This window comes from Acinonyx jubatus, chromosome F2 (assembly GCF_027475565.1).
Source record: "Acinonyx jubatus isolate Ajub_Pintada_27869175 chromosome F2, VMU_Ajub_asm_v1.0, whole genome shotgun sequence".
NCBI lineage: Eukaryota > Metazoa > Chordata > Mammalia > Carnivora > Felidae > Acinonyx > Acinonyx jubatus.
In genome coordinates this window covers 76,469,985-76,491,354 of record NC_069394.1, presented here as the reverse complement: position 1 = coordinate 76,491,354, position 21,370 = coordinate 76,469,985, and the positions used below count along the sequence as shown (strand labels likewise).

General features: G+C 44.9%; 1 protein-coding gene across 1 annotated transcript in view; it reads right to left on the bottom strand.

The window, feature by feature from the left end:
- The window catches only part of OPRK1 (opioid receptor kappa 1), a 29,538-nt gene extending 8,555 nt beyond the window's left edge, over positions 1–20,983 (bottom strand). Inside the window, exons 1-3 of the mRNA XM_027042858.2 lie at positions 20,875–20,983; positions 20,274–20,563; positions 5,015–5,367 (exon numbers count right to left, since the gene is read on the bottom strand). Coding sequence (XP_026898659.1) covers positions 5,015–5,367; positions 20,274–20,530 — 610 coding nt within the window. The 5' untranslated portion in view covers positions 20,531–20,563; positions 20,875–20,983. The remainder of the gene's footprint in view (positions 1–5,014; positions 5,368–20,273; positions 20,564–20,874) is intronic.
- Between the last annotated feature and the right edge of the window lie 387 nt (positions 20,984–21,370).

Here is a 21,370-nt window from a genome sequence, read left to right as displayed (position 1 = left end):
TCCTATGTGCGTGAATCGGAAGAACTAACACTGTTAAAATGTCTACACTACACAAAACAATCTATGAATTCAGTGCAACCTTTATCAAAACCCAATGACATTTTTCATAGCCTTAGCCAAAATAATCCTCAAATGCCTACAGAACTACAAAGGACCCCGAATAGTCAAAGCAATCTTTTTTTTTTAAATTTTTTTCTTCAACGTTTATTTATTTTTGGGACAGAGAGAGACAGAGCATGAACGGGGGAGGGGCAGAGAGAGAGGGAGACACAGAATCGGAAACAGGCTCCAGGCTCTGAGCCATCAGCCCAGAGCCCGACGCGGGGCTCGAACTCACGGACCGCGAGATCGTGACCTGGCTGAAGTCGGACGCTTAACTGACTGCGCCACCCAGGCACCCCGAGTCAAAGCAATCTTGAGCAAGAACAAAGCTGGAGGTATCACGCTGCCTGATTATGAATTACATTACAAAGCCATAGTAATCAAAATAGTCTGGTACTGGCATAAAAAACAAACACATATTCCAATGGAATGGATTAGAGAGCCCCGAAATAAACCCACGCCTATACAGTCAAGTAATCTTCCAATAAGGGTGCCAAAAATAGAAAATGGGGAAAGAATGGGCTCTTCAATAAATGGTGCTGGGAAAATGGGGTATCCACGTGCAAAAGAATGCATTTGGGGCCTTATACCATACACAAAAATCAACTCAAAGTGGATTAAAGACTTAACTGTAAGTAAGACCATAAAACTTTTACAAAAAACGTAGGAGAAAAGCTTCTTGATAGTGGTCTTGGCAATGATTTTTTTTGGATGTGACGCCAAAGCACAAGTAACAGAACCAAAAATCAACAAGCAAGATTGCATCAAACTAATCCAACCTAGAAAAAAAGAAGAAAAAAAAAAACCCTCTTCTGCACAGCCAAGGACACAATCAACAAATTGAAAAGGCAGCCTGTGGAATGGAAGAAAATATCTGCAAATCATGTATCTGATAAGGGGCTAATACCTAAAATATATAGGAGATCATACAACTCAATAGTGGAAAAGCAAATAATCTGATTTAAAAATGGGCAAAGAACCTGAATAGACGTCTCCCCCAAAAAAGACATACAAATTGCCCACAGGTATATAAAAAGGTGCTCAACACCACTAATCAACAGGGAAATGCAAATCAAAATCACCTCAAACCTGTTAGGGTGGCTATTATTAAAAAACAAAAACAAAAAAAACATGTGTCAGCAAAGATGTGCGGAAAAGGGATCCTGTTGGTGGGAATGCAAACTGGTGACACACACACACACACACACACACACACACACACACACACACACACACCAGAATATTATTCAGTCTTTTAAAAGAAAGAAATCTTGCCAATCGTGGCGACATGGATAGACCTGATATACATTGTGCTAAGTGAAATAAGCCAGACAAAGAAATACAAATCCTATATGCTCTCCCTTATATATGGAATCTAAAATAATCAAATTCACAGAAGCAGAGACAAGAATTGTGCTTTCCAAGAGCTTGGGGCAGGAGGAACAGGGGAGACAATAAGTCAAAGGAAGGGTACAAAGTTTCAGTCATGCAAGTAAGTAAGTTCTGGGAATCTACTATGTAGCCCAGGTTCTGTAACTGACAATGTTGAACTACATACCTGACATTTGCTAGGAGGGTGGAGACCTTAGGTTAAATTTTCTTATCACACAAGAAACCTAATAAACAAGGCAAGAAGAAACTTCGGGAGGTGGCAAAGGTCTGCCGTCTTGAGGGGATAACGGTTTCACAGGTATATAGCTATCTCCAAATGCACTGGGTTGTTTACATTAAATATGTACAGCTTTTTGCACGTCAACCGTAATAAAGTGATTTTTCTACAAAATAGTCTTTCTTCTGCTTTTATATTTATATTAGAGGGTCGCGGCTTTCTTTTTTGGTATGGGTTCCAACGTCTCCAGGCTGTCGTAATTATAGAGTTAGTTCTAGTATCTAAACTAAAGCTTTTGTGGTGTTTGTTAAGAATATTTTTGTTTCTGCTTGTAGCCATTACAACAACTTCGTTATTTAGTCGTTATAATAGGCAGACTATGATTCCCAAAAGACATGGTGTGCACATGTATACTATGTAAAATGTTATATTTAACATCTTATGTCCAGAAAGTGAAAATTTTGCTGTACACAAGAGCCTTCGATATTGAATGAATACCCTGTCGGATGTTGGTAACATAGCAGGAAGGCAGGACCTGTTAAAATCATTACGTCAGGTCAGATGCTAGCGAACATTGATCAAGTGCTTCCCAGACACACGCACTGCTTTCCAGCTTTCCAGCTTTCCATGCACGGACTCGATGGATCTGGAAAACACTCTAGGAGGGAGACACTGTTATCTACCCCTATTTTGCAAATGAGGACATTGAGGTACAGAAGTCTGAGTAATGTCTCCAAAGTGATACTGTCCATAAATGGGGAAATCAGGATTCGATTCCAGGCTATTTGCTTTCAGAATCTGTGCTCTTAACCAAAAAGAAGCCAGGAAGAAACCCAGAACATTAGCTGAGATTTCTTGTCCAGATGAGCCTGGGCTCGTGAAATTGACGCCTGATTTCCTTTCGTGAGCATTGTCCGCAAACACAACACTATAAACTACCAATGCCATTCAGCTCTAATTCAGGGCATAGAGATTGTGTAAAACAGTCCTCTTCATGATCCAAGAGTCCGGACATGGAGTGTCATCCAGCACTCCGAAATGAGTCCAGAGACAATCTTTCATCACATAAAAACCTGCTTTAGAAAATAAAAGAAACGAAGAAAGAACAGAGCCCTCCGACGAGACTACTTTAATTTTCTCCCATTTTCTCCTCTATTTCTCCTCTATTTCTCCCTAGTTCTCCTCTGTTTCCTGCACAAATTAACCTTCTCCCAACACTGGTTGATCCCTTCTTCCACCAGATCTGCACACATTCATCCACAGCAGCTCCTTCCTGGAAAACCTACATCTACCTTCATTTTTCTCTTTCAAAAGCCAAACTGAAATCCGTTGCTTCTAGGACGTCATTTTCTGACAGTGATTAGAGGAGTGTAGTGGTTAAGTCTGCAAGCATGTCATGAAATATCAAAATCAGTTCTTTATTTACCATGGGGAAAATCACCATCTTCTTTGACTATCTAGCCCATTCTTCTAGTCCTGGTGGTGTCTACATGGCCTCTCTTCTTGAATCCAATTATTAAGTATCAACACCCTAGGCTCAGAACGGTTTCTTGCAACTTTATTTCCATTTGTTGTATGCAGGAAGAAACAAAACCCTGTGTGTAATTAATCGTATTTTAAAATGCTTCTCTGATGAAGTTTGACAGGTCTTAAAATTCACCCAAGTATTATAGCTTAACATCCACCATGGCGAAGTTGGAAATTCATTTTATTGTTTAAGAGGGAAAAGACTGCATTTCATCAAAAAAGTGGACTGTGCCAGGGGCGCCTGGGGGGCTCAGTCAGTTGAATGTCTGACTTCGGCTCAGGTCATGATCTCACAGTTCGTGAGTTCGAGCCCCACGACAGGCTCTGTGCTGACAGCTCAGAGCCTGGAACCTGCTTTGGATTCTGTGTCTCCCTCTCTCTCTCTCTCTCTCTCTCTCTCTCTGCCCCTCCCCCACTCACGCTCTTTCTCTCTCTGTCTCTCAAAAAATAAACATTCAAAAAAAATTTTTTTAATGTGGACTATGCCACGTAAGCTATGATTTTAGCACCTGCCCTTTCTTTGATCTGGCAAGCCCCCGCTACACGTATTCAACTATCTGTATCCCCAGGTATCATGAGCCTCCCTAATAAACTAGACCATTCAGAGAACTGGTACAGCAGTAAATAGCATTTATAAAGTCCAAGGTGGTGGTTCTGCTCCCTTCTTCCCAAGGAATCTCTAAGCAAAACTTCCCCAGCAGCAATTGTCACCCAGGCTACAGGTCAGAGTCATCTGGGGCCATCTAAAAAATCTGGACCCCCAGACGGTACCTCGGGTCAATTAACCCAGAGACCCTCCAGAGGTGAGACCCGGGCATTAGTTCAGATGACCCTTGAACAACACGGGTTCGAACTGCACAGGTGCACTCATACATAGGTTTCTTTTTTTCCAAATACAGTACAGTACTATAATTGTATTTTCTCCACCTTATGATTTTCTTAATAACATCTTCTTCTCTCTAGCTTACTTCATCCTAAGAATATAGCATAGGAACAAATACAAAACATGTTAGTTGACTATTTATGTTATCAGTAAGGCTTCTGGGTCAATAGTAGACTATTAGTAGTAGTTAAGTTTTGGGGAATCAAAAGTCAGACATAGATTTTTAACTGCATGGGGCTGATGCCCCCCCAACATGGTTCAAGGATCAACTGTATTTTCTAAGGTACCCAGGCGTTAGAACCACCATCTTAGAAATACTGGAGAAACATCAAGTATCCTGTTTGCATTGGGTGAGAACTAAAATGTCCAAAATCCAAGTTTTGCTGATGTGTGCTATCCTCCATCTGTGAACCCGATTTTGAATGGCTTACAGCCAGATGAAGCTATTATGATAGGGATGCGAAGATTAACGCCTAAAGAAAAAGAGTAAAGGTCCAGCATAGATGTCTAATGATTAAGGGTCCTCTTTTGGGGAGAAAGAAGAGGAGTGACTAGGTGTATCTTAGAATCGCCAGGATGCAATGTAATTGTATTCTAAAAATCCACATGCCTGTGGTTCCCTGTTTCATCCCCACTCCTCCAGATTCTGATAAGCACTTCCAGAATAGCAGATAGGCTGGGCATCTGTATCTGGGTAATGTCTTTATCCTCTCCTATGTGTAGATACGGACAGCACAAATGGTTGTGTTTCTCATCTTCCGTGGATTTAGGCATAGTATTTCCACTGGCTTTTGGTTTTTCCCCTAGCTGTGTGTCCTACTCACTTGCACATTAGGAGTTTACATCATTAGAAGTAAGGTTTTTGCAAATGAGGTGACAATGATGGTCCTTACCTTCCCTGACTTTGGTCCCTCCAAGGACTATCGCGGATATGCCGACAGATGACGATAAGAGCCAAATACAGATGTTGATGATCTTTGCTTTCATGGGTGTGCGAAAGTCTAAAGCCTTGACGGGGTGGCACACAGCAATGTATCGGTCCACACTCATCATGGTCAAGGTGAATATGCTGGTAAACATGTTATAGTAGTCAATGGAAATGACAATCTTGCACAGCACGTCCCCAAATGGCCAGGAATTCATCAGATAGACGGTGCTCTGGAAGGGCATGGTCGTAGTAACTAAAGCATCCGCCAACGCCAGGTTAAATATATAAATGTTGGTTGCTGTCTTCATCTTTGTGTATCTAGAAGACAAGAAACAAGGTCATTTCTCTTCATCTTCAGGTCAAATCCAGGTGTCTAATATGCAAAAGGACTGTTCTAGACATTAGGAGTAGTAGAAAACAATGGGCAAAAGTCTCTGACTTTACCTAGCTTTTATTCTCGTGCTGTGTTCAAAATATAATTAAATTTAAAAAAGGCAAAGGATAGCATACATAAATAGATGAATACACGTATAGATCTTTTGGACAGACTTGTGTATAATACAGGTCTTTATTTTGTGACTGGCAATTCATTTTAACCCTGGAGCTGCTTGGCCTTAAGCATTTTTTACATAATTTATCTTTTCCCTTTCCCTGAATAAAACAAAGATAAAACTTACTCAACTTTTCCTCGGGGTCATTTTGAGAAATCCGTCATTGTGATTATGTCTCTTGAAAATCCAAAATGGTCTTCTTTTTTAAATTTAATTTTAGTTTATTTAAATTTTAGTTAACATACAATACAATACTGGTTTCAGTTGTAGAATTCAGTGATTCATCACTTACATACAACACCCAGTGCTCATCCCAAGTGCCCTCCCCTCACCCATCTAGCCCATCTCCCACCCACCTCCCTCTGTCAACCCATAGTTTGCTGTCTATCATTAGGAGTCTCTTGTGGTTTGTTTCCTTCTCTTCCCTTTTTCCCCCATGTATGTTTTGTCTCTTAAATTCCACATATGAGTGAAATATATGGTGTTTGTCTTCCTCTGATTGACTTATTTCGTCTAGCATAATACATTCTAGCTCCAACCACATCACTGCAAATGGCAAGATTTCATTCTTTTTGATGGCTGAGTAGTATTCTATTATGTATATATATATTCTATTTTATATATATATTCTATTATATATATTCTATTTTATATAAATATAAATAAAAATTTATATATAGTTATATATATTCTATTTTATGTATGTATGTGTATATATACACATATATATGTATATACATATACATGTATATATATGTATATATATGTATATACATACACATATGTGTATATGTATATATATATATATATATATACATATATATATGTACACACACACACACACACACACACATATACCACATCTTCTTTATCCATTCATCAGTCGATGGACATTTGGGCTCTTTCCATAGTTTGGTTACTGTTGATAATGTTGCTATAAACATTGGGGTACATGTACTCCTTCAAATCTGTATTTCTGTATCCTTTGGGTAGATACTTAATTATGCAATTGCTGGATCGTAGGGTAGTTCTATTTTTAGTTTCTTGAGGAACTTCCACACTGTTTTCCAGAGGAGCTGCACCAGTGTGCATTCCCACCAACAGTACCCTCCCTCCAGTTTTCACTTTGAAAATAACATTCAATTTTGGGATGAGCACTGAGTGTTATATGTAAGTGAGGAATCACTAAATTCTATTCCTGAAATCATTATTACACTATATATTAACTAACTTGGATTTAAATCATAAATAAATAAATTTAAATCATAAATAAATAAATAAATACACAAATAAATAAATAAATAAAATACTTTCCATCTTAATGGCTAAAACATAACTAAGTCTGTTGATTTTGTTTGCCAGTGTGCCACTAGTTTTTTCGTCTTAAATGCATTATGTACATAAAGCAGACTGAGTTCTTCTTTATACACATCATGGCACTCAATGTAATCTAGCACAGTAGGTGAGAAATAACTCAGTTTTTCTTTACTCTCATCTTGAGAGATTTTTAAAGCACATTAAGTTGCTTCCTCTTCCAACTGAGGGGACAGTAATTTTCAAAGCAGGTCAAGAACGACTGCCTTTAAGCCCAAATGATTCTTTCCATCATAACGTGAAGTTTAGAACAATTCCATTTTCAACTGAAACGGAATTAAAAGGATTGTTTTACGTAGAGAAGAACACTCCCTCGGGGATCTACGGGGCAGGAAATGTTCCAAATGCTATCGGCAGGTTTTCAGAGGCCAAAGGCTAAGATACGTAGGGGAAATCCATGTTAATTACTTTCCACACACCTCCGATTTGCAGACCTTATCGTTAAGTAATTCAGCCATGCCCCATGGACTTTCTTAACGTTATGGCTTTGGCTTTCATTGAAGGGCATTTGTAAGGAGGTGTCTTATGGAGAACCACTACTTCGGCTACAAAATCAAAATCAGTGGTTATTATTGATCACTGCCAGGGTGTCTCTCAACGCTCAAAATGTGTGACACACAGGATCATACTTCATTCTCATCGCCCCCCCCCCCCCAATCCTCCCCTGGTCTCTCCTCTTCTTGCTAGGAAATGGCCTGTCAGTGCTTGGATGAAGGCATGGTCAAGACGGCCAGAGTCAGGAGCGGTTGGTTTCCATTTTCATGCTCTGCCATCTAAGCGGTGCTCTAATCTGGAGAACGAGGAGTTTACTTTAAAATATGTCATATTTTCCCTTTACAGTTTCACTCAAATATTACTAAGTGGCCTGTAAGTTCTCGAAAGTGATTAAATGTGTATGACCAATGCTCAGGGCTTAGGCTTTATAAAGGCACAGGTAACTAGGGAAGGTCCACTTGTTGAGACAGAGCAAATGTTTCAAGGGAGCAAGACGGAAACAGTATCTGTTCAAATACTGTCTTCTTTAAGATGCGGTTTTATGTTTGAAAAGCGCGTCTTACAGGCCGACCTCCTATTCTTTGCATTTTCTCCCCCACAAATCCCTGATATTAACAAAGATTTTAGCAGGCAGTGCCTTTAACTTCTGCTCTCGGATTTAGTGACCTTGATATTCTCCTCTTACTTTATGAAGTTAGACGGACGTTCCCTGCCTTACACAGTTGGGTCGACCTGGGTTCTGGTCCTTATGTTTCCCTCCAACTGTTAGATTTTGGACATGTCACTAAAAACTGGGCTTTGGATTCTCAACTCTAAAATGAGAAATATAATGCTTATCTTAAAGAGCTCCTGAGATAACTACGGACTGCCCCTGCTCCGGAGAATATGTCTGATTTACTCCATGGTCTTCACCTCCTCTCCCTCTTTTACGTATGTGGAAGCCATCAGTTACGACCAGAAGAGAGGAACCTAGTTTTTCGTCAGAGCCATGGTTTAGCTTGAACACAAAAGATAATAGTAAAAATGATGCCTGCGACCTTATACGCTGGAAGAGGATGAATGGAATGAAAAAGGAGTTATGATAAAAATGTAACATGTCCTTATCAGTAACCGCCAAATTATGGAAAGGGCCCAAATGTCCACTGACTGATGAGTGGATAAAGAAGTGGAAGACACAATGGAATATTACTCAGCCATCAAAAAGAACAAACCCTGCCATTTGCACTGACATGGATGGAACCAGAATGCATTATGCTAAGTGAGATAAGTCAGAGAAAGACAGATGCCATATGATTCCACTCATATGTGGAATTTAAGAAACAAAACAGATGAATACAGGCGGAGGAAAAAAATGAGAGGGGGGCAAACCATAAGAGACTCGTAACTATAGAGAACAAACTGAGGGCTGCTGGAGGCGAGGTGGGTGGGGGTTGGGCTAGATGGGTGGTGGGTATTAAAGAGGGGACTTGTTGTGATGAGCAATGAGTGATGCACATAAGCGATGCATCACTAAATGCTGCTCCTGAAACTAACAGTATACTATATGCTAACTACCTAGAATGTAACAAAAAGTTGACACATAAAATACAATGTGCACCTTTAAGCAATCACAAAATGATGAGTGATTTGCTCTTAAGCCTTCCAAAAAGACTTTCAACAAGTAAATGTATGAAACTGCTTAAGCCTTGAGCTTCTAAAGAATTCAGATCTGGTCATCAGATCTCAGAAGAAGAGAGATGAGCACCTATAACAGAAATGTCTACAAATTACACAAAATTTTAACGAGACTCGTCGAAGCAAACGTCCTTGCTCCCTGAGAAACAAGCTTTTCTCAGACCATTCACGTGGGAGCTACCACTGTCACCCCCGGGGGTGACACCTACCAGAGACCTAGAGATGGTCCTGTGCCCTCCTGCCATGGACAACCCCGTATCTGCCAGCATCCTGGTGTCACCGCATCACTCTGGTTTCCAACTGGTTCATGTTAACGATGACAGTCTCGATACCCACTTATTTCAAACACTCCCTGCATCAGACTCTGCTGTACGTCCCACAGATGCACCCCACTCAGTCCTCACCCCAGCTCCACGTGGCAGGCATCAGTAACCCTATTCTACAGCTGAGGCCACTGAGAATCACCACCAGACTTCCGTGCATTTCTCAAGGTCCTATGGTTGTAAAAGGTATTGCAAGGGGCGCCTGGGTGGCTCAGCTGGTTGAGCTGTAGGACTCTTGACTTCGGCTCAGGTCATGATCTCATTTACCACACCGAAAGGGATAACTGACAGGTATAATTCTGAGTAGTGAATAAACCACGAGTTCAACGAGGATTTGCTGACGGTCCTTCAGGCACGTTACCCGACTGGATCCTGGGACAGCGCGATAAGACCCTCGTGGTCAAAGGCGGTCTGGTTGAGGACTCGGGGATTGTTTGTATTTCATCAAATGGAGAGAGTAGTTAGTCCTTTCAATCAGATGTCCCTGGGCGGGGCGGGGGGGGGGGGTGTGTGTGGAGTAAGCTTTCTTACTATGAGAAGATATGAAATTATGTTCCATTTCCTCCACACTGCTTTACAAAAATTTGCGAGTATTTTGAGTAAAATGGCACCATCTGGGTGGGAAGTTTTTGGCTCGTCTGGAGAAGCTGGAGGGGGGCTGGCAGTGAGTGGTTGCACTTTTTAGCTTACGCCCCACAGGAGCATATGGCACGAAAAGAGCAAAGTCTGTGGGCTGCCCCTGCGACACTTGCCAATGTTACAAACCTGGAGATGACGATAAGGGACACGGGTCGGGCCATGAAGATAGCCATCGCCTGGCAAAGCGGCACAACGTGTCTCCGGAAGTAAGAAATGCTCCCCAGCACACATTAACTCAAGACCTTCCTACCGTAGTTCCCTACAGAGAATTGAGGGGGGAGGTGCTCTTAGATTGGCAGTCATACACGAACAGGGTTTTGTGCTGAGCCATCAGGAACCAGCGTCACCAGGCCGGGGTTCTGGGAGAGCGCGGCACCTGCCGTGAGAAAAATGAGGCACGAGCGGGAGGAACGCTGACCTTGCAACACAGCAGTCGTAAGACGGTTCCTCGTCCTTCCCATGCGCCTCCTGTGCTCTGACAATATACGGGTAGAAGAGCCCATATTTGGGTTAGCAGCATCCCTTCCTGTTGAGGTACACTGCCCAAGTGCTGTTTGAATTGAAATTTAAATGATGCTTCTTCAATCAGGAGCTCTTTTTTTAGCTTTGCGACAGCATAATACATCCAGGATCTTGATGGGCAATCATCACCCATCTTTAAATACACACACAGGTTTTCCATTTTGTGGATTCCAGGCATTTTTAGCTCTTACCTACAATTGCCCCCCACGCTGACAATACACACACCCTCTCTTCTCTCTTGTTAGAGTCAAGCTTCCTCCCCTGTCTTTATCGTTTCATTATTTCAACACATTTTTAAGTGCTCCATACCCAGCAACATACTGGCCATTGAGCGTGACTGAAAGACTCAATATACAGACCGCGCCTCCGGGGAGCTTTTCAACCAGTGGAGTCAAAAATTACCACAGGCACTAGAGGGACAGACGGAAGGGAAGGATCAGTGTGTGGGGAAGAGATCGGGGCACATTTTAAAGAAGAGAAGACCTGGACAGGATCTTTCGCTTCGCTGTTTCTCAGGGGTTCCTGGAGTGCACACCTCATGAGTAAAGGAAGTCGGAGCTGTCATTCCAAAATTTCTCCAGGAGGCAGAGATTTTATCAGAGAAATCATGTGGTTCTGTGAATTCTGCTTCTTCCAGCAGCTCAAGATTGAAAAACATTCTGGTAAGTGTGGTTAAGTAAGCATCATGAGGGTAAAAAAAAAAAAAATAATAATAATAATAATAATAATAATAAAAACCTTTGAGATGAGCAAATGGGGCATGATTCAGGCGACATGAATATAGAACATTAGCATGCCCCCCTCTGGACAAAGGCTGTCAGGTACTTTATCGTGTTGGAGTTTTTCCACAAGCAATACCCATTGTTTGGGTGAGGAAACAGTAGGGAGGATGTAAATGGCTTGCCTCAGACCACAAACAAGTGAGACAGTGGGAAGTAAGAGCTGAGCCTTCTGAGTAGCCATGAAACCACAGCGCCAACAGAATGAAACAAACACCCGAGTGGTCATTTTTCTGAATAGACCCCTTTACTACGGCAGACACCTAAGGGCCAACAGAATGCACCTGAAGAATGGCTGTTTGGTCTGGTGAACCAATGGCTCCTGACCCACAGGAAGCTGGCCGCCATATTACAACCCTGGGGCTGTAGGCACTAGGGTCTCAAGACCCCCAACACACCAGGCTCAGGAGAAGGACATTTCTCTGGACAGTCCTGTGAAACCAACAGCGGAAGACTAGCACAATGAGAGACGTGTTTTGACACTCTCTTCTCTATGTGGCCAACGAGCATGACTTATTCGTTTTCCAGATTTAGAGCATTCCAGATTTTATGTTTTAAATGATCACAAATGATGGCTTTACCAATGTGAATTTTCAGAAGAGTTAGTTTGAAAACACAAGGAGTTTGCCCCGTGAATTCTCCAGATGACTTTCAGTTCATCCCGATGAAATTAATTGGCTACCCGACATCTTTTTGGATTATTTACTATTGAAATTATGGTTCTTTCCTCAGGGTAACAGCTTATTGATATTTAAGGGAAGGAAGGGAAATTCAGTCACTTGCTCCGATGATCTGACTCTGCAATTGAATATACTCACTATATTCACATAGTCACTATGTGAATTCGCTCTGTGAATTCATAGACTCACACGGATTCATGTAGATGGTCACGCCCCTTCAGTTCCCCAGAATTACTCACCCACGTGCAAAGAGCAAAAGCTATAGGGAGTACAGTGGAGCAGACTGTGTCCCTGCGTCCCACGACTGTCACCACCTCAGTGACCACGCTGGCAGTGAGATACAGCTGGAATGGTGGACATCTGTCATGTTGCATGGCCGGCAAGGCTGTCCATGCGGGTGGTGGGAGAATGCAGAGTGGTGATTTCACTACAATAGCTGGTGCCCTGGACCTGCTCATTCTCTGTTGGCATGGCCTTGACTCCCAGAACGAATGGTCTAGTGTATCCAGCTGTGCACTATCATGCCTAACAATGTCCAGTAGAAAAATACAAACCTCAGACGACTGACGTGTACCAATCGTCAGCTCTCTGGATACTCAGAAGTATACAGATATCTCAAATGACTTTTTCCAATTTTATACAGAAAACTGACATAGCTAAAGTAAGCCACAGGATGCTGGTAGAAAGGAGAGAAGACTACCCTCCCGCTCTGTCCTCTACCAGAAGGAAACACCCCCTTCACTAGGTGAAGAGAGTTTAGCACCTGGTGAAGTTAAACGAGTTAATACTGAGAAAATCGTTCCCATTGTTAAAGAAAATGCTGGCTCAGAACTCTAGCCATTGTTAATCTGAAAGCTTCCCTCCCCACCTTTGGATCAGTTCCTTTGGGATCTCTGAATACATCACATAGTCATCACCTGCTTTCTGCTTTTCTCCTCTTTCATCTAAAGTCTGGCCTGCTGGACCAGGGAAGGAGGTAAGCGTTTAAATAAAAATACGCACACACGTACACACACACACATAAGCCTTTTACGATATTATCCCTACTCCTATAATCTACTCTCTTACGTAAATTTTCTTTATCTCAGACATAAGCTGGCGTCCCCTCCAAAGAAAGAAACAGAAATTGGCTGATTTTCTGTGGGGGGATAAATAAATCTTTTGTTAATACAGTTTTGAGCCGGCATTATTTGCACCACTCAAACCACATAAGCCAAACCTTAGAGAAAAGGAGAGAAGACTGCCCTGCAGCCACACAATGTTACGATTTTGCACTGAGGCCAGAGCCCCCCACCCGCATCCCCCGGGGGCAAGAGGAATTGACTGCATCTGGAAGTTAATCTGCAGTGAAGAAGGTGCCAGCTGCACAGTTCCCACCGAGATACTGCTGCTCAAGAGATACAGCTGAGTGATTAAATGGAGAGGAGCAAACACCTCCCAGCCAGAAAGAAGTCCCTCCTAAAACCAACTATAAGACTGTCACCACGGAAAATTGTAAAGACTCATAAAGTCAACAGAAACAGGAAGTGATTTTGAAGAGTACAATTGTGCCTGGAGTCTGCTAAACGTTAGGACCTGGATAGCTGATGACCAGCTTGGTTTCCTTTCTTTCTTTTTCTTTTGTATTCGGGGGGAGGGGAAGCTGGTTAGTCTCTGATCTCTGCCGCCGTCCACAAGGATTCGGATTTCGGCTACAATCACGTTCCACAGGGAAGAAACTAATTCCATTTTGCTAATCCATATCACCAATTGCAACGAAACCGATTCTCTCTTTTAAGAGCTTGTCAAGTAATAATTACTCCGAGAAATGCAAGATGGGCACTTTTGACAATGACTTCTGGACCGATCTTTACTAGGCTTACTTGAAAGGAAACGTTTAATGCTGATTCCAAGAGAGGGCTCAGGATAAACTAGAACTTATTTTTCAATCAAAGCCTGAGGTAAGGCTGATGTCAGATAGGGGGCAGCACAAGGCTAATTATACCCACAAGTCTCTGCTTTGTCTTCAACGCCTCTCCAGGTGTAGTCTGGCGATATTATCCAAGGTAGGCTACGGTGACATCTGAGAAAATCTGGAATATGTGTACATATAAGTGCAGCGATGGATGGAAAAGAGGCAGGCACGGCAGCAGATACTCTGACTGGGTCGCCTCACTTCTCATACTTCCCCACTTTGGTGACAGCCACACCCTTTTCTGGGACTGACCCAAGTTCAACCATGGGGCCCAGATGAACTCAGGGGTGACCTGAGTCAGCATATGCCACGTAACCTAAGACGGTCTCGGCATAGTGGGACTCCTGTCAGTGGCTTGGGGAGGAAACACTATGTCCCCCAAGTTATGAGCAAGAAAATGGATGCCTTTGCGAAAAGAACAACCTGTGTGCCCAGCAAGCTTGGGTGGGTTGGCTGCCTTTGGAGAAGAAATTTGAGTTCAGGAAATAGAACCATATCCAGACTATTTTTGCAGTTCTGGTTGTTGTTGTTGTTGGTTGTTGTTTGGTTGGTTGTTTTGATTTGGTTTTTGTTTTGTTTTGTTTTGTTTTCCCAAGCCCTTACAAATGTCCTTTTAGGACACTTCAACACTGCCCAGGTTGAAATGTAGGGACGCAAAAGTCTTCTACTCTCAGGGCAAAGGTAGCAGAGGATTGACACCCTACAGGTCTTTATTGTGGTAGCAATGAAGCAAGGAAAACTAATGAGAAAAGAAAAAGGCAAACCTTAAGACCAAGGAACAAGCAATTTTGATTCCTTCTATTTTTGCCCTAATAATTTTTCCCTTGTTTATCCTTACGTTTTACTCAACAAGATGCAGACCTTCACAAGAGTAAAACTTTTCTTTAAATTCAACAAAAGAGAACGTATATACAAAACTATCATAGAAATCGAAGCTTGAGGAGGGTGTTTTCTTAAAGGGCATGGAGAGGGGACAGGCAGTGTTTAAGGTGGAATCGTGTCCCCTCAGATATACGCAGTCAAGTCTTAACCCCGGTACCTCAGAATGTGACTGTATTTGAAGACGGGGCCTTTAAAGAGGCAAAGTGAGGTAAAATCAAGGTATAATGGGATGTGAGGGTGGGCACTAATCCAATATGGCTGGTGTCTGTATCAGAGGAGATTAGGACACAGATACACGACGTTAGACCCTGTGAGGACACAGGGAGAAAAGGGCCATCTACAAGCCAAGGAGAGAGGTCTCCAAAGAAACCAGCCTGGCCGGCACCTTGACCTCAGACTTCTGTCCTCCCTGTGAGAAAACAAGTTCTATTGTTTAAGCCACCCAGTCATGGGTGGCACTTTGTCACGAAGGTCCTAGTGCACTAACATAGGGCAGAGCAGCGGCCGCCCTGAGAAGGAAGTTCCACCTGGGGCCAGCAGCCTGCCTCTCCTGACACCTGCCCTACGGGTTCCAGAGTTGCTCAGCCAGCCCCACAGTCACGTAACCCAATTCCTTACAACGAATCTCTTCACATGTACGTCTCCTACTGGTTCTGCTGTTCTGGTTGATTCCTGACTAATACAGAGAGTATGCAAAGTGAGGACAGAAGCTCCGAGAAGGCTCTGGAAAATACGACCAATTGAGAAACACGAGAGGAAGAGGGGTCCGTGATGCAGACAAGAGAAACCCAGAAGGCGTGGCAGGGAGTCAAGGACAGGGTGCTATCTGAGAACGCAACGGGCATAGGATTGGTCGAGCATGTCAAATCTCCCCAGAATGGCATGCCTGGGTGGCTCAGTTGGTTATGGGTCCGACTCTCAATTTCAGTTCAGGTCATGATCTCACCGTTCGTGGGATGGAGCCCCACATCAGGCTGTGTGCTGACAGCACAGAGCCTGCTTGGGATTCTCTCTCTCCCTCTCTCTCTGCCCCTCCCCAGTATGCTCGTGCCCTCACTCTCTCTTTCCCTCTCTCTCTCTGCAAACAAATAAATAAACTTAAAAAAAAACTCCACAGAAGTTAGGGGACAGCCAGCCTAAAATGAGCATCGGAAAAAAGATGATGCTCTAACTTTGGTAAAAGAGCGTCAGGGAGGGAACCCAAGTGCCCTGGGCTGAGGAATGGATGGCAGACAAAGAAATGAGCAAGAGGGATTATCCCTCCAAGAAGCTTACCTACAACACACAGGAAGATGAGAAGCCATTAGCTAAGGGAACCCAGAAAAGTAGCAGGGTCATGGACATTGATTACCTGTAAGATGACAGAGGTTTGAGGATGTCCCGATGCTTAGGAGACAAAATCAGTGGAGAGATTACAGATAGCGTAAGAAGGAGATCCCTGACACAGCAGAGACTCCAGAAGAGCAGGAGGTGAGGAGATTCAGCTCACAGGGGCAGGGAATTACCCTGGACAGAAAGAAGGAAACGTCTCCACTGAGATGGCAAGGAATGAGGGGAGGGTGGCTGCTGAAACACATACGTAGGAAAAGTGCTCCCAGAAGCTGGATTCTAGAGTCACGGTGCACAACTGGATCAGACCATTCCCCTGACCATGAAGAATTATGGTCGGGGAGAGGGCTTAGGCATTAGTATTGATTAAATTAGGGTTGGGTGTTTTTTGGGTTGTTTTTTTTTTTTTTTTTTTTTTTAAGTGAGAAATGGGAAAGGGAATGGGCTCTTTCTGGAAATAGGAGACAGACACAGAAAAACCAGGCAGACTTGGGGTCAGATACACTTGAAGGCGGCGACCTGGCCTTGGCAAAGATAACAGTGACTTTATTCAGCAGAATTCAATTCGCTGTGTAGAGGAATCAGGAAGACAAGGTCGTGGCTTGATCCAGGGTGAAGGTTTGGTGGAAGACAGAGGCAGGACAAGAAGGCAAGGCAGTTGAGTGTATTGGCCAGGGAGGTTGGACTGATGCCTCACAAGGTCCGGGTGAGGCCAGAAGAAAAGAGAGTCTGGGAGCAAACGAAGGGCTGCCGGGCAAGAAGGCATCCACAGGTTTGCAGGATGGTACAGCCGGAACTGAGCTGAGCAGCGGACTAAAGCGCAGGAAGGACCTGGGTCAGGCTGGCTCCACAGTTAGCAAGGTGCCACTTCAGTCAGTTTATTTCATCAATATTAAACGAAATAACACACACGAAGTACGTAGCTTTACCGGCCTGGCAGACCCTTAAGTTTTGGTCCTGTCTGCTACGGGGGAGACAGCTGTATGCGTGGAAGTTGTGGGAGGATGGATGTTTAAGATGTCCCAGGTGAGACCGCCTGGCGAGACCCGGGTGTGGGTGGGCATCGGGGCGTGCCCTGCAGGTGAGGGACACAGGAGGCGGTGGAGAGCACACAGGGTTAGGATCCTAAGCGCCACGCCCGTGGGCACACCCAAAGTGTCAGCAGGAGCCAAAGACGTAGATCCAGGGCCAAGGTAAGAACCTCCCACCCCAGGGCCACAAACCAGAAAGCCTGGCGAGAAGGGAGGCTGGGGTGCTTCGTTTTAAGGTGCCCACAGTGAGAAGTTACCGTGCCCTGACATGAGGCAGTTAAGGCAGTTGGTACTAAGACATGACGAAAACCTCGAAGCTTCCAATACATTCAGAGGATACTGGGCAACAGTTCAGGTACCCAAGGTGGGAAAGCTATTTGTAAGACGGGTCTAAAAAATAATCCAAGCCTTTTTCCACAACCCTAACTTTCTCCCCAGGTCTGAGCTGGCCATTTCAGACCTGTACCTGTCCTGACATCCAAGCATCTAAACCCCGTCTCTAGAACGATTTCCCAGATGACTGAACCATGACCCTTTCCAATGTATAATATTTTAAAAGTGTCGTTCTCCAAAGTGATCCTCAATCTTTTCAAACAGTGTCGCTCAGTCCTCAGCACGGAAGATGAAAGCTGCGTTTGAATCTGCACTCCGCCTGGGCTCTCAGTTCCCATGTGAACACCACAGCGCCCCCCTTTCAAATCTTCTGCTGCTTCTTCGGAGCGAAATAAACCCGAGGCCACCAACTTTTCTTCTGAAGCTTTATTTTTCAATTCTTTGACCCTCCCCCAGTCTGAACTGATTCTAAACACTCCTTAGTCCTCTTAGCTATAGATGGCAAGCAAACCAATGTTTCGGTACGTTGGCATTCCAGGACGATAGCATAACCCCTCACCTTTCATACTTCATCTCCAAGTAGTTGGGGCTGGGGTGAGAAGACGAATGGTGTTACGTGAACCAGCTAACTTTTTGTGTATGTTTAGCTGGATGTATTCCCTTCTAGCAAATTTTATTCCTGGATATCTTTTGGAGATACGTGTATACACACACACACACACACGTACATATAGACAATTACATATCACATGTTACATAAATATATGAATAATTAATAAGTATACTATATTACTATTTATAAAGGTGATTATTAATTATATACAATTACATGTAATTGTTAAATGTATTTATGTTTCATTTCTATTTCTATTTCTTGTCTACTGTACTCCCACGGAGTTGTCTTTGCACACATTTTAAGATTCTTCATTCCTTTTCATCCTACTCTGCAGGGCTATATAAATAGTTGTTAAGCAACTAAGAAGCTCTTCTCAAACTCAAAACTTCAGGTGCTCATTCAAATATCAAGAAGATGTTTTTGTTTTACCGGTGCACTTACATATGACATAAGTAGGAACAGAGCTGGTTTTGTTCCTAGCATCTTCTCTTTGTGTAACAATGTTTTATCACAAAACCACAGCCTCTGAACCAAAGATCTCCTAAAAATTTTAATTGAAATTGAGAACACAGCTGTCTTTTCTTTGCTTTCAGTTGCCATAATCGTCTTTCTAATGGAGAACAGCCCTGAAATTACTAATGACTTGAAAAAACAATGTGCTTTTCAAATCTCCCCTCCCTCTGTAGCCTTTACTCCTCACTGATAGAATTCCTGTAAAATACAATACACAATTATGGAAACCCAGTGTACCAAGGTACAAACGCTAATTACAGGTGAAATGAGCTTTATAATATTTGGAGGCTTAAATGATGGGTTTTAGGTCCGGAGCACAGATGAAGATAAAAAACCTGAAACTCTGAAGACTAGATACACAGATAAATACATGGGCATTTTATTGTGATGATGATATCTCAAGACTCATGCTACTAGAGATAATGTTCTTAAGGTTCATAATAAATAAGGAGCTAAAGTGAGAATTTTTTTTAAAGTAGTTTTTCTTCATCCTTCAGCATCCCTGAAAAGAGTGACTTTGTCCTTTATCTCAAAGGAATGGAAACCCCTTATCCACTCTCCAAGGTGCATTTCCAAAGCATTACATCTTCCAGAAAGTAAAACACACATATTTCAAAGGGCCTCCAGGTCAAAGTTGAGATTTTTTTTTTCTTTTCTTGTTTTCTTTGTTGAAAGAGACCAAAATAAGAATCATTTCACTTACCAGAAAACTAGCCTATATACGTGGGTATTTAGGTATTCATTACTAGAAACCGACTTCCATGTAATTCTACCAAAGAACAACGTAATAGAACCTTCAGTTTCCCTCGGTGGAAAATAAAAAGCAAGGCAATTTTTGAAAACCTCCACAACCCACACTTCAGAGGATAAATATCAGATGGCTTATTTACAAAAAATCACTGATATTCTTAATAAATGAGATGACATTTCAGTACTAAAAGGGCTCATGTGTGGATATCAACAACCCTAAATAGTATATTGGCTTTTGCTTCATAAACCGTAACACCAATCTGATGAGTCACAGGAAATTCTGAACTATCTCCAGTGCATTCGATGGGCCTGAATCTCACCTTAAGAAATATTCACGGAGGACAAAACCAAGCGCTCCAAACTGGGGCAGGCAACCAGGCAAAAAGGCCAGGCAAAGGAACTTAGCTCCCTTTCCAGGAGACGCTGACCTTGCTGCCCACCCTAGTACTTTCCCTGACCACAGTTTTCAGCAAGGGCTTGGGGGGCAAGAGGACTGTCACTCAAATCCTCAAAACACCGCTGGCGGCCCGATCTGCGCAGTGCGAGCCTCGCAGTCCCCCACCAAAAACTCTTCCAGGAGATCCCTTACTTCAAGGAGGCCACGCTCTGAGACTCTCCGGAGCCCGGCAAGGACGGGTTAGAATCCCCGCCACCCGCTTGGCGCCCCACCCGGCGTCCGGGTGACTAGACCATCCCACCCACCCCCCGGGAGCCTCACTCCCCCCGCCCCCACCCCGCCTCCCACTCCAGCCGCGACGCCGCCCAGACCCCGCACTCACCGGATGATCACGAACATGACCAGGGAGTTGCCCACCAAGCCCACGACGAACACCACCGAGTAGACCGCGGTGATGATGACCGGGATGGCGGGAGAGATGTGCGCGGGCTCCAGCGGCGCGCCCTCGGAGCCCCCACTGCTGTTGCCGTCGCTCTCGGCCCAGCCCGGCGGCCAGCCGCTGCCGTTGGGGGGCAGGCAGGTGCTCGGGGGGCAGGTGGGACCCGGCTCCCCGCGGAAGATCTGGACCGGGGGCTCCATGGCTGGCGGCGAGGAGGGGCGGCACCTGCGGGGCTGCGGGAGCGCGAGAACCGGCTGGACCCGGAGAGGCAAACTTTGCCGCCCACGGGCCAGCGCGGGGAGCCCGGGCCCCGCCGAAGGCCCCCCCCACCCCGGCCCCGGCGCTCGTCCCGCGCTCGCTCCCGGTCCCCGGCTCCTGAAACCCGCCCCCAACCCTTCCTGGGCACGCCCCCTCCCCCCCCCACCCCCCGCGGCGGCACGGTCTCCACACGGCCGCTCTGCGCCCCCAGGGACCAGAGAGCCCTGGAGCACACAGCCCGCGCTCGCCGGCCCCGCTCCTCGGAAGTCGGCAGCCCAAAGCTCACCCCCGGGTCCCGGAGGCGCGCGCGGCGGTCCGGGGCAGGTCCTGGCCGGGGCGGCACGGCGCGCTCCCGGGGCCGGCTCGGCGCTCGCGGTCGCCGCGCACCCGCAGCCCAGCGCCGTCCCCGCGGCTCCCGCGACGCGCGGCGGCTCAGCCGGGAGGACGCGGCCCGGACTCGGCCGGCTCGCCGGCCCGGGGGCGCACCGAGCGCGCGGGGGCGCTCCGCCCCGCCCCCGGCCCCGCCCACTCGGCGGGGGCGGGCCCAGCCCCGGCCCCCCCCCCAACCCCCCACCGAGGCTCGCCCCGCGTCTCAGACGCTCTTGGATGCCCCTAGGACCGAGCCGCTGTGCCACTGAGCTTTAGTGGCAAGGACGGGGCTGCCCCCTCAGGGCGAGTACGCATCTGGAGTATTCAGAAGAGTCTCGAACCACTGTCGCCTTCGTTCCCGGGGACGAAAAGTGTACTTCTGTGTATTTGGATGACCCATCCAAACAGCAAAG